This window comes from Ochotona curzoniae, unplaced genomic scaffold, assembly GCF_017591425.1.
Source record: "Ochotona curzoniae isolate NIBS_2020 unplaced genomic scaffold, NIBS_Ocur_1.0 contig_908, whole genome shotgun sequence".
Taxonomy (NCBI): Eukaryota; Metazoa; Chordata; class Mammalia; order Lagomorpha; family Ochotonidae; genus Ochotona; species Ochotona curzoniae.
The window spans coordinates 20586853-20601439 of NW_024466607.1; the positions used below are offsets into that span (position 1 = coordinate 20586853).

Genomic DNA, 14587 nt, shown 5'->3' on the forward strand with positions numbered 1-14587 from the left:
CAAATGCTTCATCATCTCTGCTTTTCATTAAGAACAAAAATATATCTTTCGCTTTTCACAGAACTGAAATCAAAGCAGAGGCCATCTCACAAAAGACTAAAGCTGTGAGAATTCCTACTATCTTGTAATTAAATTGCCTCTTACCTCTGGGGAGATTTTGTGGCCCAATACTAAATTCCCGGATCTGTTTTCCTAATCCATCCCCTTTCCTGACAACAGCAGTCTAAGTACAGTTTATATACCCTCAGAGACGACTGCATAAGCCATCACAGGCAAGGCTATGATAAAACTCAAGAACTCATGCTGGCCACAACCGTTAAATGAGATTTTGTTCATGCTGTGTGTTACAGATACACGTCTTGAAACGCTCCCCCTGAGATTACTTAGAGGTGAGTTGTTTCAGCTGACTACAATCCCAGCAAAGTCATTCCTCTTTTCCTGTCTGCCTGAAAGAAAATGAAAACTGATGAAAAGTTACCTGACTGTGACTCAAGGTTTTCATTAGCACCAAGCAGTGGGAAGTTTTCTTCTGTGACTGAGTTATGATAGCCCACAAGATTTTTAAAGTTTTGCATAAACACTTCAGTAGATGCAACCACTATTCCATTATCTGTGTAACTTGAAGGCATCTTGATGTGCTTATCTAAGGAAAAGAGTTTCACATACAGAACTGTTAAAAGCAGCATCGACAAGTGATGCCCGTTGAGCCCTCAAAGTCCTTCCTCATTTTCAACATCCACCACAGTACTACAGAGGTCCTTATACCACATTCCCATACGTAACTGGAAAGTTCTAAGTGGTCTCTTCACCTGTTAAAAAGATGACGTGTCGCTGCTGGATGTTTTGAGCCTGAAGTCTGATAAGGCAGTCCAGTTCTGGAGCATTTCGAGTTTGTGAATCACAATTATGGTAGGACAAAATTTCAACCAGATGTCTCTTCTGATAGACATTCAGAAGCGTCAGCAGACTCAGAGCTTTAGTATTCAATCTGTGAAATTAAGCAGTTTAGTATCTGGATGCATACTTATTAGTATGGAAGTTTTGGCTTTACATTAAAACCACAGTTTCTCAGCTTGATGCAGCAGTGCTGTCATGGAGAGCAGGAATTCTGAGATCCACTTACAAGTCCAGAAGTTTCTTGGTACACTGCCTGACAGGCCAGTTTCACAGCAGGCTAAAATTTCAACCAGTTATAATTACTACCTTTACTACTGCTCAAATTTCAGTGAGGGACCTAGGATTTTGCGCGCACACACACACACACACACACACACACACACACACACACACACACACACACACACACACACACACAGAATCTTTAAAAAACAATGCATGGCTCTCAGCTACTTACTTTATGTCAAGGTATAAACCAACAGTGGTTATTCTAAAAGCACCAGGAACTCCAGACTCACCTTTGGGTCTGTACTACAGTGCTTGCCCCACACCACATTAAGCCTCTGAGAACTTATGAGGGCCCTCAGAATTCCAACGATCAGCTTCGGCCTAATCTGAAGTTGCCTAGATGACTCACGCCTTAGCCTAATCTGAAGTTGCACAAGTTTTGTTTCTGGGAAATGGGTTTCTAGCAAATGTGGCAAGGTCCCCTAGTGAGCCTCAGAGAGAGAAGGCTTTGGCTCCACAGCCCGCCACTTCGCGCTATTTGAAACTTGTCTGCTTCACTAACAGAAACCTGCCAACTTGCATTTTTTTGAATGATTAGGAAATCATGAGTACAACTGTGTATAGTTTTAAGTTAACCAACCATGAGTGTAACCATGTGAAATCCCCTAGACTGTGATAAGTAGCCCATGCCACCCAGTCTCAGGGTCTCAACCTGGAGCTGCTGCGACACTGACACTTGAGACCTGAGCTCAGGCTTGAAAGAACTGCCCTTGTGAGCGTGCATCGGTGCCAGACTCCCAGTGACTCATTTGGGGAAGTGGGGACCTGAACAGCAGCAGCTGTTATGGCGGCTGTCAACAGCTATCAGTCACTGTCACAGTGGCTGTCTGTGTCACAGCAAATCTGGCCCTAACACTTGTACCTCGAAGTCCCTGAGTTCTAATCCCAGCTCCACTGTCCCTCCGCTCTCCTGCGGCGCGCCCTGGGAGGCACCTGGCAGGTGGTAACCCTGCATTCGTGCTGGAGTCTTGGACTCCCACCCTGGCGACGCTGGCCATTTGGGAAGCAAGCCAGTGAAAGGGGGAGACAAAACTGCCTTTCAAAGATTAATTCATTCAAACAGCATATTGAATCAGAACATCAGCAAGCTTCCACTTAAGCAAGAAAACCACTTTCCTCCTCAAAAGGCTAGAATACGTCAGTATCTAGACAGCTGCACAGTATTTATAGGCCTAGATGAGAACTGAACAAGATCTGTCGGATATGGAGAAAAATTTTTCCATAGCAAAACTTGAAATAAATAATCATGATATACCTCTTTTCCAAATTTTACCTGCCCAGTTCCTTTAGTTTTTTCTGAAATTTACAGTGGATTTTCCATTGCCATTTTCCTTCTGGAGTACTAAGTTCTTCAAGGAATGTCAGGAAATTCTTAAGGCTCTCTGTTAGACAAAAAAGTTCATTTTAACACAGTAAACCCAGGCACTCTTGAAAATGGAGGGAGCACATTTTTCCCATACTCAGTATAAACACAGACTGCCGTATACTACTTCCTTCTCCTGAAGGACAGAGTACACATCACAGCACATTTGAGGAGCGGGCGCTGTGCGGCAGCTAGTTAAACCACTGCTGGAGACACCTGCGTCCCACGACAGTGAGAATCACATCCCACCTGTTCCACTTGATGTCCAGCTCCGGGCTAGCACCTTTGAAGCAGATCAGAGCTCAAATGCTTGGGCCTTTGATACCCACACGGTAGGCCCAGATGAAGCTCTGGATTCTGGGCTTGCGCTTAGCCCAATACTAGACTCTTACAAGCAATTGCGATCTCTATCTTTTTGCCTTTCAAGTTGATGGAAAGAAACAAGCAAGCATTTTGAAACAATGAAATGCCCAACGTGTAGCAGGCAGAGACTCCGTGGGAATTATTTGTACAATGTAAGAAATGGGAAAGAAATGTAAGATTAATAAAAACTCAGGAGAAGATGGGAATGAACTGTTACCTACAAGTCGCAGAAAAAAAACCAGGATAATACATCCAAATAAGTGAGTTACTGACATTTTTCTAGCTTTTTCCTAAAAACCTGGGGTGGGAGTGCAGAATGGAAGTTATATGTTCCCAACAATGCATAAACCTTACCAATTGTGACAGCTTCTGGATTTAGAATTGAGTCATCAGACACAATAAAACCTCCAGATACAAATAGTTCATTGTACGTGTGATTCTTTACATCGTCTAGGCTGTCAACACCAGCAAAACTAACACAGGGCAGCTTCTTTAAAGTCACCAGGCCAGGTACCTGTGGGAACGACAAAAAAAAAAAAAAAAAAAAAACAAAAAAAGCCTAACTAAACAAACATGGCTCATTTATGTTTGGCCATTACATCTGGAAAGCCAAACACAAAAACATTCCCAACATTTCCCACAACACAGACAACATCCATTCATTGGCACCTTCCACACACAATAAAAGGACCCTTCAACAGACATTAAAATACAAAATGGACAATTTGTTTTTAAAAGATTTTCACCGGAAAGGCAGATTTAGAGAGAAGAATAGACAGAAAGACCTTCCATCCAGTGGTTCATTCCCCAAGTGGCTACAATGCCAAGGGCTGAGCCAATCTGAAGCCAGGAGCCAGGAGCTGCTTCAAGGTCTCCCACGTGGGTGCAGGGACCCAAGGCTTTGGGCTGTCCGCAACTGCCTTCCCAGGCCACAAGCAGGGACCCTGCACCCGTGTGGGAGACCCAGAAGAAGTTCCTAGATTCTGGCTTTGGATCGGCATAGCATCGGCCGTTGCGTTCACTTGGGGAGTGAATCATAGGATGGAAGATCTTCCTCTCTGTATATCTGACTTTCCAATAAATAAAATCTTAAAAAATAAAAATAAATTTAGCCAACATAGCTGATTCATGCAAAGCTTCCTGCCACTTTATCCTCTTTAAGCTTATCTTAAGCATTTTAAAGAGCCAAAATGTGACTTTTAAGACTCACCTTATGAATGAAGTCTGCGATATCTTCATTTTGAATAATAATCAACAGTTTATCTAACTGTGATCTTTTTTCCAAAAACTGTTCCGGATGACATTCAGTGTTGCCTAATTTGGTAAGATATTCCTGTTGAACAAAAATAGCTAAATCAGCACAAAAAAATTTTCTTGGCAAGCATGAATCTAACCCCAGAAATACAGGCTAAACTGCTTCTACGACATTGTTCACAATGAACTCAGCATTCTAGAAGACTGGGGATCAACACACCTACTCTTACAGAAGAATTGTCTAGAAACCAGTTACAAAAGCACAGCGTTGAATACCAACTCCATGCCAGGATAAAACCGTGACGATGGTTTCGTACAGGAGTCCCTATGGGAAAGCCAAAGCGCAGTCATTACCCAGACTCTCCTTCTGAAGTGTGTCCTTGGCTACCTGGGGCAGATCACTGCGATGCTTAGCCAGAGTTACAAAGCACTGGAAAACCACTGTGAGCTCATTTAACGCACAATATCTCAAAGAAGCAATCATACACAACTTAACTACGCACAATGGTATTTGCACACTAGCCATTTTTCTGCCAAGTTTACAACTCTATGCTAAGTAGGTTCTTGCATCTTAATAGTTCCTTTTGTGCTGGCATGGTAATAGTTACCCCAGCTGCCTTTGCTTGTCAACAGAATTCAGAACCCTGAAGCAAAAAGTCACACTCATTTCACAGATTATTTTTCAGGCTCAATGAAAGTCATCAGCATTAATCAAAACTTAGCTTGCCTGGCCACAGCCTACAATACCTCCCAGGGCCACCTGGTATGCCACAGCCAAGGCAGTGCTGTGAGGCCTGGAGAAAAGGCACTCAAGATCTTCCACACTGACACTCTAAGCTCTGGAATTTCTGCGCCTGACTCAGAATTAATCAAAATGTTCAGTTACTAACAAGCTTGCTGTATTAAGCAGCTTTAAATGCAACTTTTAAATAACCACCTCACCTAATACATCAATTTCTCTTCAGAAATACTTAGAAAGTTCATGCTTTTATTTATAGTCCCATGTTTAAAACCAATTTCCTATCAGATATGTAAGAAAATAAACAGTCTAGCCAACACAAAAGTAGGTTAACAGGATCCAGCGTGGTAGCCTAGTGGCTAAAGTCCTCCCCTTACATGGACTGGTTCTAATCCCGGCAGCCCCGCTTCCCATCCAGCTCCCTGCTTGTGGCCTGGGAAAGCCGTCGAGGACGGCGCAAAGCCTTGGAACCCTGTACCCGTGTGGGAGACTCGGAGGAGGTACCGGGCTCCTGGCTTCAGATTGACTTAGCTCCAGCCATAGCAGCTGCCTGGGGAGTGAATCATCAGATGGAGGATCTTCCTCTCTGTATATCTGACTTTCCAATAAAAATAAAATACATTTACTGTTCCCTTAATATGATTGTGACATAAATTTGCTAAGAAAAAAAAAAAAAACCCAGACAGGAAGGTGAGTAGCCTGGGCAATCTGCCCCACTTACTCCCACCTAGCACACGCCACAGGCAGCTATGCACTGACAGGCAGGTGCATGGGGACGCGTCACTGGGACTGCAGCGCAACGGGAGAGGCTCTACAGTCGGTCACACAGCACAAACATGCAACCACAGAAACCAGTAAGCAATCACGGAGAAAAAAAACAGAGTCCTCATATTCTTTCATTTTCCTGCTCTTCACGGACACATCACATTAAACACGCCCATATCGAGAAGCCTTAAGAGCATGTCCGGGAGCCCGCGGCTCTGGGCCGCCCTCGGCTCACGGTGCAACGTCACGAGGGGCCTGCTTCATCAAACAGTAACAGGCAGAAACTGAGTCACTGTCAGTAAATTCTGTAAATGAGAGCAGGTATTTACTTCACAATTAGGCATTCCTTTAAGAAACTAAAGTCCAGCAGTTTAATGACCACTACTATTAAATCGCTAATAAAATTGCTGGAATATTATCATTTATAAGCTTTTTTAAATTTACACATTTATAAGCACACACAAGCATATTTGTTTCACAGAACAAATACCTAATATATCAGTGTATGGCTTCAATTTTTAAAATACATCTTGTCCCATACACTGTACACAGTGGGTCCCACTGGCATCCCATGTGGTGACTGGTTCAAGTCCTGGCTCTCCTCTTCTGATCCAGCCCATGCCCATACGCCTGGGAAGACAGCGGAGGATGGTCCGAGTGCCTGGGCTCCTACACCCATGTTGGAACCCGGAAGCTCCTGGCTCGCGACCAGCCCAGCTCTGGCTATTGCAGCGATCTGAGGAACAGACTAGCGGATGGAAACCTGTGCATTCCTCTCTGTAATTCTGCCTTTGAAGGAAACAAACAACTCTTTTTTTAAAAATTACATCTTTACAGCAAGAGAATTTTTCATGATTGGAAACACTACAGATTATTGATCAATAAAGGCTTTAGGAATTAGGTATCAAGGAATTTAGGTATCAAGGAATTTAGGTATCAAGAAATGTCAAGGGTACGATTAGATTATCTGTGAACCACTTCTATTTGACAAAATTTCTTCTAAGATAAATACTAGCAACTTAATTTATTCCTCTGCTTTTTTTTCCTTTCCCACTATGGGGTGAGGACAGGGAGGGGGTGTAGTTTGGGACAGCAGGTAGGCGACTGCTCAGGACACCTTTTTTTTTTTTTTTTAAAGATTTATTATTTATCTATTGGAAAGGCAGATATACAGAGAGGAGGAGAGACAGAGAGCAAGATCTTCCGTCCGATGATTCACTCCCCAAGTGAGCGCAACGGTCAATGCTATGCCGATCCGAAGCCAGGAGCCTCTTCCGGGTCTCCCACGCGGGTGCAGGGTCCCAAAGCTTTGGGCCGTCCTCGCCTGCTTTCCCGGGCCACAGGCAGGGAGCTGGAAGGGAAGCGGGGCTGCCGGGATTAGAACCGGTGCCCATATGGGATCCCAGGCGTGCAAGGCGAGGATCTTTAACCACTTACACCACCGCGCCGGGCCTGACACCTGCTTTTCAATTGAAGTACTTGGCTGAGTCCCAGCTCTACATTCCACCCAGCTTCTTGCCGATTCACTCCCTGGTAGTTTAGCTGAATACCTGGGTCTCTGCCACAAGTTAGGTCACAGGGCAAATTGGGGGGAGGTAAAATTTAAAAATTATAATCAGGTCCAATGCGATAGCCTAATGGCTGAAGTCCTCGCCTTGCACATGCTGGAATCCCATATGGATGCTAGTTCTAATCCTGGCTGCTCCACTTCCTATCCAGCTCCCTGCTTGTGGCCTGGGAAAAGCAGTGGAGGACAGTCCAAAGCCTTGGGACCCTGCAACCGCATGGGAGACCCAGAAGCCGCTCCTGGCTCCTGGCTTCAGATCGGCTCAGCTCAAGCCACTGCATGAGCTAGGGAAGCAAACCAGCGACGGAAGATCTTTTTTTCTGTATCTCCTTCTCTGTATCTGCCTTTCCAATAAAAATAAATCTTACAAAAATGAATAAAACCTGTGTTCAACAGTTTAAACTAATTTGTAGTATGTACATAAATGTCTCATCCTACACACGGGTATCTATATACGTAACACAAAGCCTCTTACAGTAACTTTGAAATAAATATTGTTGTTGAAATATTCACAAATTAAACTTGGGACTTAGTGGGCTGAAATATCTATATCACAGGTTCTAATTTGACTAGACTTCTATTCTCTAAGACTGAATTATGAAAATACATTATCAGTATCAGAAAACAAAACTTTATGCAGGCCAGACCAACAAGATTATAGTGCACTGTTATAACATTCTCAATTACCTTTATTTCTTTACAGAGCACACTGTTTTCTTCTTGATGAATATAAAATTTCACAGTATTTTTCTGGACATCTTTCATGATCTTAACCAAACTATTAAATACTTCAGGTTCTAACTGGCTTATAAAATTTGAAAGAGATGGTTGGGCAGAAATGTTAACATCATCAGGAGACTTTACGGTTTCTTTTTCTACTGGTTCCTGGGCAGGATCACCAAGTACATTATGGTCAGAAGTCACCGCTGATTCTGTGGCGTGGAGTGGCTGGTTCACTTGTGCTTCAGGCTGACCCAAAGTCAAAGAGGAATGCTGCTCACCAGAGCTGGTGTCTTTCGAGGCGTCACTAGGAAGTGGGTCGAGAGGCTGTGTGCTGTGGCAGTCACCCGAGGGTCCTGGTACGCCAGGCCTTCCCAGAGGAGTCAGTGCGACCTTAGCACCAGAATCATGAGGACTGACTGGTGGCCGACTCCCTCCTTTGCCTGATGCTTTAATAATAACAGTATTTAGCTTCTCATGCAAGCCATCTACAAACTCCTGCACACCGGCTTTGGAAGTCTTAGAATATATGAACTCAGAAAGCCGTTTCATCTTCTCTTGCGTTGAAAACATTGGTGTGGAACCTTTACTAACATACGAAACGTTCTTTTGCTTCAAAATCTCTTCTATCTTCCTAGAAAAGACACTGTACTCTCCTAACACTGTTCTTTCTGTGGGTTCGCTCACATTAGGCAGCTCTGCTGCTGGCACACACTGCTCCTCCATGGGCGGCACCTGCCCTGTCAGGGGGTCATCCTCAGTGGTACTCTTACGCGTGTCTGTGAATGCAGAGGATGAAAACTGGTCATCAGAACTTCTCTGTCTGCTTACTACCCGAGGGTCATCAGGAAAGGTCTCCTGCGCTGGTTGTTCTGGTGATTTCATACCTACGCAAGGAGAGTTCAACAGAGTAAGAACAATACAAAAAGATACCATCTAAAAACACACACCCTTAAACCACTCAAAAGTCTGATAAAAAATGTACTTACAACAAATTACACAAGGAAGATAAATCTCAACTGCTATTTGGTATTTTTATTGCAAAATCAGATATACAGAGAGGAAGATCTTCTGTCCGATGGTTCACTCCCCGGGTGGCCGCAATGGCTGGAGCTGAGCCAATCTGAGGCCAGGAGCCTCCTCCAGGTCTCCCACACAGGTGCAGATTTCCAAGCTACTGGGCCGTCCTCAACTGCTTTCCCAGGTCACAAGCAGGGAGCTGGATGGGAAGTGGGGCTGCCAGGATCAGAACCGGCACCCATACAGTATCCTAGTGCATTCAAGGTGAGGACTTAAGCCCCTAGGCCACCTTGCTGGGCCCAATTTCTACTTCTAAAAGTGCCCTGCTCTCGGATTGGTGTTCAGAGTTCCATAGGTGAGAGTAACTGAATTTTTAAAAATGTTTCTTAAATTCACTGTTATTTGACAAGCAGACAGATGCAGATATCTTCCAGCTGTGGCGAATGCACCAAATGCCCATGACAGTGAGCGCTAGGCCAAGATGAAGTTAGGAGGCCAGATACGTATCTGAGTGTCCCATGTGGTTGGCGAGGACCTCGGATGCTGCCTACCACGGTGCGCATTAACAGTAAAATGAACTGGGATGCAAACCAAGCACCTTGAGCTACAATGTAGGCATCCCAAAGAATCACTTCATTGCTGTGCCTAATACTCACCCACCCTGCAATGACCTTTCATCTGTTTTTTCCCCAACAGAGATTCAAATCACTAACTCACTGAACAAGCTGCTGCTACAGCGGAGAAAGCGGTGCTTGCAAAGCAAAAGTCTGGGAACAGTATGGTGGACTCTCTACTCGTTCTGAGTACATGTACTTGCCCTCTCTATGTGATACCCAGTTTGGCTTCCCCACACTCACATTTGTGCAGTTATAAACTGCCTAGCAGCAGTTAGCCTAGGACATTATCTTCCAATCACAGCAGTTACTGCATTAACTAACTGCTGCCAAGGAGCTTGTGAGTACATTTAAAAGGCCATAGTTAAGTTGGTGAGGGGAAGTGAGCAAGGAGAAAGCAATGACAAATGACAACCCCAAAATTCTGGGCTCCGTACAAGGACAGAGGCACATAATACCCTGAATGCCTGTTTTAAGCCAGCAAGACTAACATGAAATTTAGGAGTGGACATCTTGGCCTAGTGGTTGACACCAAATTGGGAAGTTGGGATTTTAACCCATGTGGCACAATACCTCTTAAGAATGCCTACATCCCAGACTGAAGTTCCTGGGTGGCCGCCTGGGCTTTGTTTCCTATTCCAGCTTCCTGACAAGGCACGCCCTGGGAGGCAGCAGGTGACGCCTGAGGCACTGAATCCCTGCCAGCCATGTGGGAACCTGGATTAGGATCCTGGCTCCCAGGTCCATTTGAAGACTGAACCAGCAAATGAAAACTATGTCCCATAAACAAATAATGCTTTTATAAAATGGGGTTAGGTCCAATACAACAGTGTTAGATTCCGGTGGATTGGTAACTGCCATCTCTAGGGTGAGGGTGCAACTGAACATCTGCAGTACAGGGGCAGACAGCTGAGCTTCCACAGTACGTTTACAATCTTGAGTCATGTGTCATGCCAAATGTCTGACTTATTAAACAATTCTGCTTCCCATCCAGCTCCCTGCTTGTGGCCTGGGAAAGCAGTGGAGGACAGCCCAAAGCCTTGGGACGCTGCACCCACAAGGGAAACCTGGAGGAAGTTCCTGGCTCCTGGCTTCAGATCAGCGTAGTAGCGGCCATTGCAGCCGCTAGGGGAGTGAATCATCAGACGGAAGATCTTCCTCTTTGTCTCTCCTCCTCTCTGTATATCTGACTTTTCAATAAAAGCAAATAAATTTTAAAACAAAAAAAAAGTTGAAGACTATTTCTGCTAGGACAGCCTGCAAAAAGCATCAGTATAATCTTTCTAGGTTTTCAAATCATCTCTGCTGATAGTCTGCTATCGGTAAAGAACACTTAATCTTTATGAACACCTCATGACTCCTGTGGTAAGAATATTTGATACAAGATTTCAATATAAAAATGGTATTTTCAAAATTCTGTGAAATTAAAAATAAATAAGTAAATTCTGTGAAATTAACACAAATTAAGTCAATGCCCTATTGATACAGAACAACAAAATTCAAGTAGGGGCCCAGTACAGTAGCTTATCAGTACAACTCCTCGCCTTGCATGCACCAGGATCCCATATGGGCGCTGGTCCTTGTCTCGGCTGTTCCACTTCCCATCCAGGTCCCTGCTAATGCACAGGGGAAAGCAGCAGAGGCTGGCCCAAAGCCTTGGGACTCAGCACCTGGTGGGAAACCAAGAAACCTGGCTTCAGGTTGGCTCTGGCCATTGCGGCCACTTGGGAAGTAACCAATGCATGGAAGATCTTTCTCTTTGTCTCTCCTTCTCTCTGTAAATATGATTTTCATCAATAAAAAGAAATATTCAAAAAATATTAGCCTCATATAAAAAAAAAAAGAAAAGAAAAGAAAGAAAAAGAAATTCCAGTAGTAGTTTTGCAACGCGCATTGGGAGATGAGCAAAGGGAGCCTTCTCACCTGATGCTGGTTTCTCACACTGCTTCCCTAGCTGGTCTTCAGGGCTTCTTGCGTCCCCTCCTGAGGGAAAGTACCATTAGATTTGTAGATTCTCCCCAGACAGCAGTGACAGATATTAAGCAACCTCAAATGCTAACAAATGCAAACATCCCTCCTCTTCCCTGGAGTAATTCAAAAAGGTCATTCCAAATTGAAATGCTGGGGTCCGTCAGGCAGCTAGTGCCAGGATACCATGAGCGCCGCTTTATATGCTGGCTGCTCCACTTCCCATCCAGCTCCTGGCCTGTGGCCTGGGAAAGCCGTCGAGGACGGCCCAAAGCCTTGGGACCCCATACCCACGTGGGAGACCTGGAAAAGGCTCCTTGCTCCTGGCTTTGCATTGGCGCAGCTCTGGCCATTGCAGCCTTTTCGAGAATGAATCAATGGACGGAAGATCTATCTTTCTGTCTCTCCTTCTCTGTAAATTTGACTTTCCAATAAAAATTAAAAAGTGCAAAGCTGGCTTCTCTAACGCAGGTGAAGATGGAGCATCATACACTAGATATCTCTTCAAAGCCAACTAGGAAGGCGTCTGGACGAGGAAGGGAGACGAGCCTTCTCAGCAGCACTTCCCTACCCTGTTCCGCTGAAGGCAGATTCTCAGAAAGCACCTGCTCCCTCGGGGTCTCCTGCTCAAATCCCGCGGAAACTCATGAAAGCTTAGAAATTCTTCTCGGTCTTTGGTAGCCTCAGTCTACTTCTCAACAAGAATAACAGCAGAGTATCTTTCCTTTTCAAAAATTAGAAAAATATCTAGAAATGCCAAGGATTTGTTCTAGAAATATCCCCAAAAATGGTTAGCTGATAAACAAAGATGCTTAACAACTTAGAATTTTTTTTTTAATTGCAAAGTCAGATATACAAAGAGAAGGAGAGACAGGGAGGTAGATCTTCCATTTGATGCTTCACTCCCCTAGAGGCTGCAACAGCAGGAGCTGTGCAGATCCGAAGCCAGGAACCAGGAGCCTCCTTCAGGTCTGCCACGAAGGTGCAGGGTCCCAAGGCTTTGGGCCATCCTCAATGGCTTTCCCACGCCACAAGTAGGGAGCTGGATGGGAAGTGGTGCTGCCAGGATTAATCCCAGCGTACATGTGGGATCCTGGTGTGTGCAGGGTGAGGACTTTAGCCACTAGGCTACTGTTTCAGGCCCAGAACTTAGAATATTAAGAGCATATGTCCATGTGTTTTCACAGGAAATGAGAATATCCCAGAATGATCTCTCTCAGCATCTATACAACTATTTTTGGGATAGTAGTATTTTGTAACTTCAGGACACGCTCTCAGATGATCCTTTACAGATAAGCCAATTCAGCAACTCAATTTCTTTCAAACAGATGACTTTGACATAGCTACTTAATAGATGATTGCTTATTACCATGAAATTTATCAAGCTGAAAAGATAATATTTAACTGGCTGTTCAGACAGCAACACTTCTCTGCAGCCACCTCCCCTTCCATTGGAAACTCTGTTCTAACAAATTTCTGGCCACGTGAACGCTAAGTTCCATATGTAGAATAGGTACATCTTGAGCATCTGTACAAGCAGGTCCACACAAGCCGATTCTCACTGACACTAATAACAGCAACATTCAGGGCCTGGAGTGCTAGCTTAGCAGCTAAAGTCCTTGCCTTGAACACGCCGGGATCCCATATGGGTGCCAGTTCTAATCCCAGCTGCTCCATTTCCCATCCAGCTCCCTGCCTATGGCCTGGGAAGCCAGATGAGGATGGCCCAAAGCCTTGGGACCCTGCACTCGTATGGGAGACCTGGAAGAGGCTCCGGGCTCCTGGCTTCAGATTGGTTCAGCTCCAGCTGTTGCAGGTGCCTGGGGAGTGAACCATTGGAAGGAGGGTCTTCCTCCCTGGCTCTCCTTCTTGCTATATCTCACTTTCTAATAAAATTTTTTTTTTTTAAAAAGCAACATTCAGGGCCTGGCAGCATGGCCAAGCAGCTAAATTCCTCGCCTTGAATATACCAGGATCCCAGATGGGCGCCAGTTTTAATCCCGGCAACTCCACTTCCCATCCAGCTCCCTGCTTGAGGCCTGGGAAAGCAGTCGAGGACGGCCCAAAGCTTTGGGACCCTGCACCCGCGCGGGAGACCCAGAAGTTCCTGGATCCTGGCTTTGGATCGGCATAGCATCGGCCGTTGCGCTCACTTGGGAAGTGAATCATTGGACAGAAGATCTTCCTCTCTGTCTCTCCTCCTCTCTGTATATCTGACTTTCCAATAAATAAATAAATCTTTAAAAAAAAAAAAAGCAACATTCAGCGATGAAGATCCTATCACTGCAAATAAGGTAATGAAGATACTAAAACCAGCTCAGATCTACTGATCCATGCACAGAATCTAGAAAAGATGAAATCTGAAGGAACCTATTCCCCAAGTAAAATACAGTAAGCCTAAGGCCTGGTGTACTGATTCTTACCTGTAATTGGGATCAGTTTCCAATGTATTTCAGTCTCTTCAACATCATTTGACTTTGATTGGTGTTTGCAGAATCCATGTTCAAAAGAAACAGTGGGACACAAACTGCAATCTTCAAAATTATTCACGTTAATAAAGTTAGGATCCTAAAAATTAAAGCACACCATTTAATGATTTTATTTCCAATTAATTTCAGCACCAAGAAGAAACAATTATTTTTTCACAGCAAATGTACACATTTCTCTCTTAAGCATTTCAAATGAGTAAAACCAGTACAGTAACATTAAAAGCATCAATTTAAATGCAATGTCGCCCTTGAAAACATAATGTAATGTTGATTTACAGCAAGTATCAGTAAACACTTAGTCAGTACCACTCTGCCATTGCAGGGCCTAGGCAATATCTAAAGAATTGGAAGAGCTGTGTTCCGATGAAACTCTGGTCATAAAAATAGGCGAGGACCAGCACCATCGCATAGTTGGTTAAGCCTTCTCCTGTGGTCCCTATACCTTGTATCTATAACGGGCAAAATCTGTCTGTCTCATTTGTGATCGAGCTCCATGCTGACATGACAGGGAAAAGAGCAAAGGATGGCTCACGCCTTTGG

At 44.4% G+C, this 14587-nt stretch overlaps 1 protein-coding gene across 8 annotated transcripts in view; it reads right to left on the reverse strand.

Annotated features, from left to right (window-relative positions):
• Positions 1-14587, reverse strand: part of TASOR (transcription activation suppressor) — a 46618-nt gene that overhangs the window by 1345 nt on the left and 30686 nt on the right. For 4 of the 8 annotated variants that reach the window (XM_040994654.1, XM_040994653.1, XM_040994658.1 and 1 more), the window contains 8 exons: positions 13982-14126; positions 11514-11573; positions 7924-8843; positions 4122-4244; positions 3266-3425; positions 2459-2567; positions 810-988; positions 479-643 (listed from right to left, as the gene is read on the reverse strand). In XM_040994654.1, coding sequence (XP_040850588.1) covers positions 479-643; positions 810-988; positions 2459-2567; positions 3266-3425; positions 4122-4244; positions 7924-8843; positions 11514-11573; positions 13982-14126 — 1861 coding nt within the window. The remainder of the gene's footprint in view (positions 1-478; positions 644-809; positions 989-2458; positions 2568-3265; positions 3426-4121; positions 4245-7923; positions 8844-11513; positions 11574-13981; positions 14127-14587) is intronic. The other 4 variants (XM_040994655.1, XM_040994659.1, XM_040994656.1 and 1 more) reach the window with 2 other exon arrangements.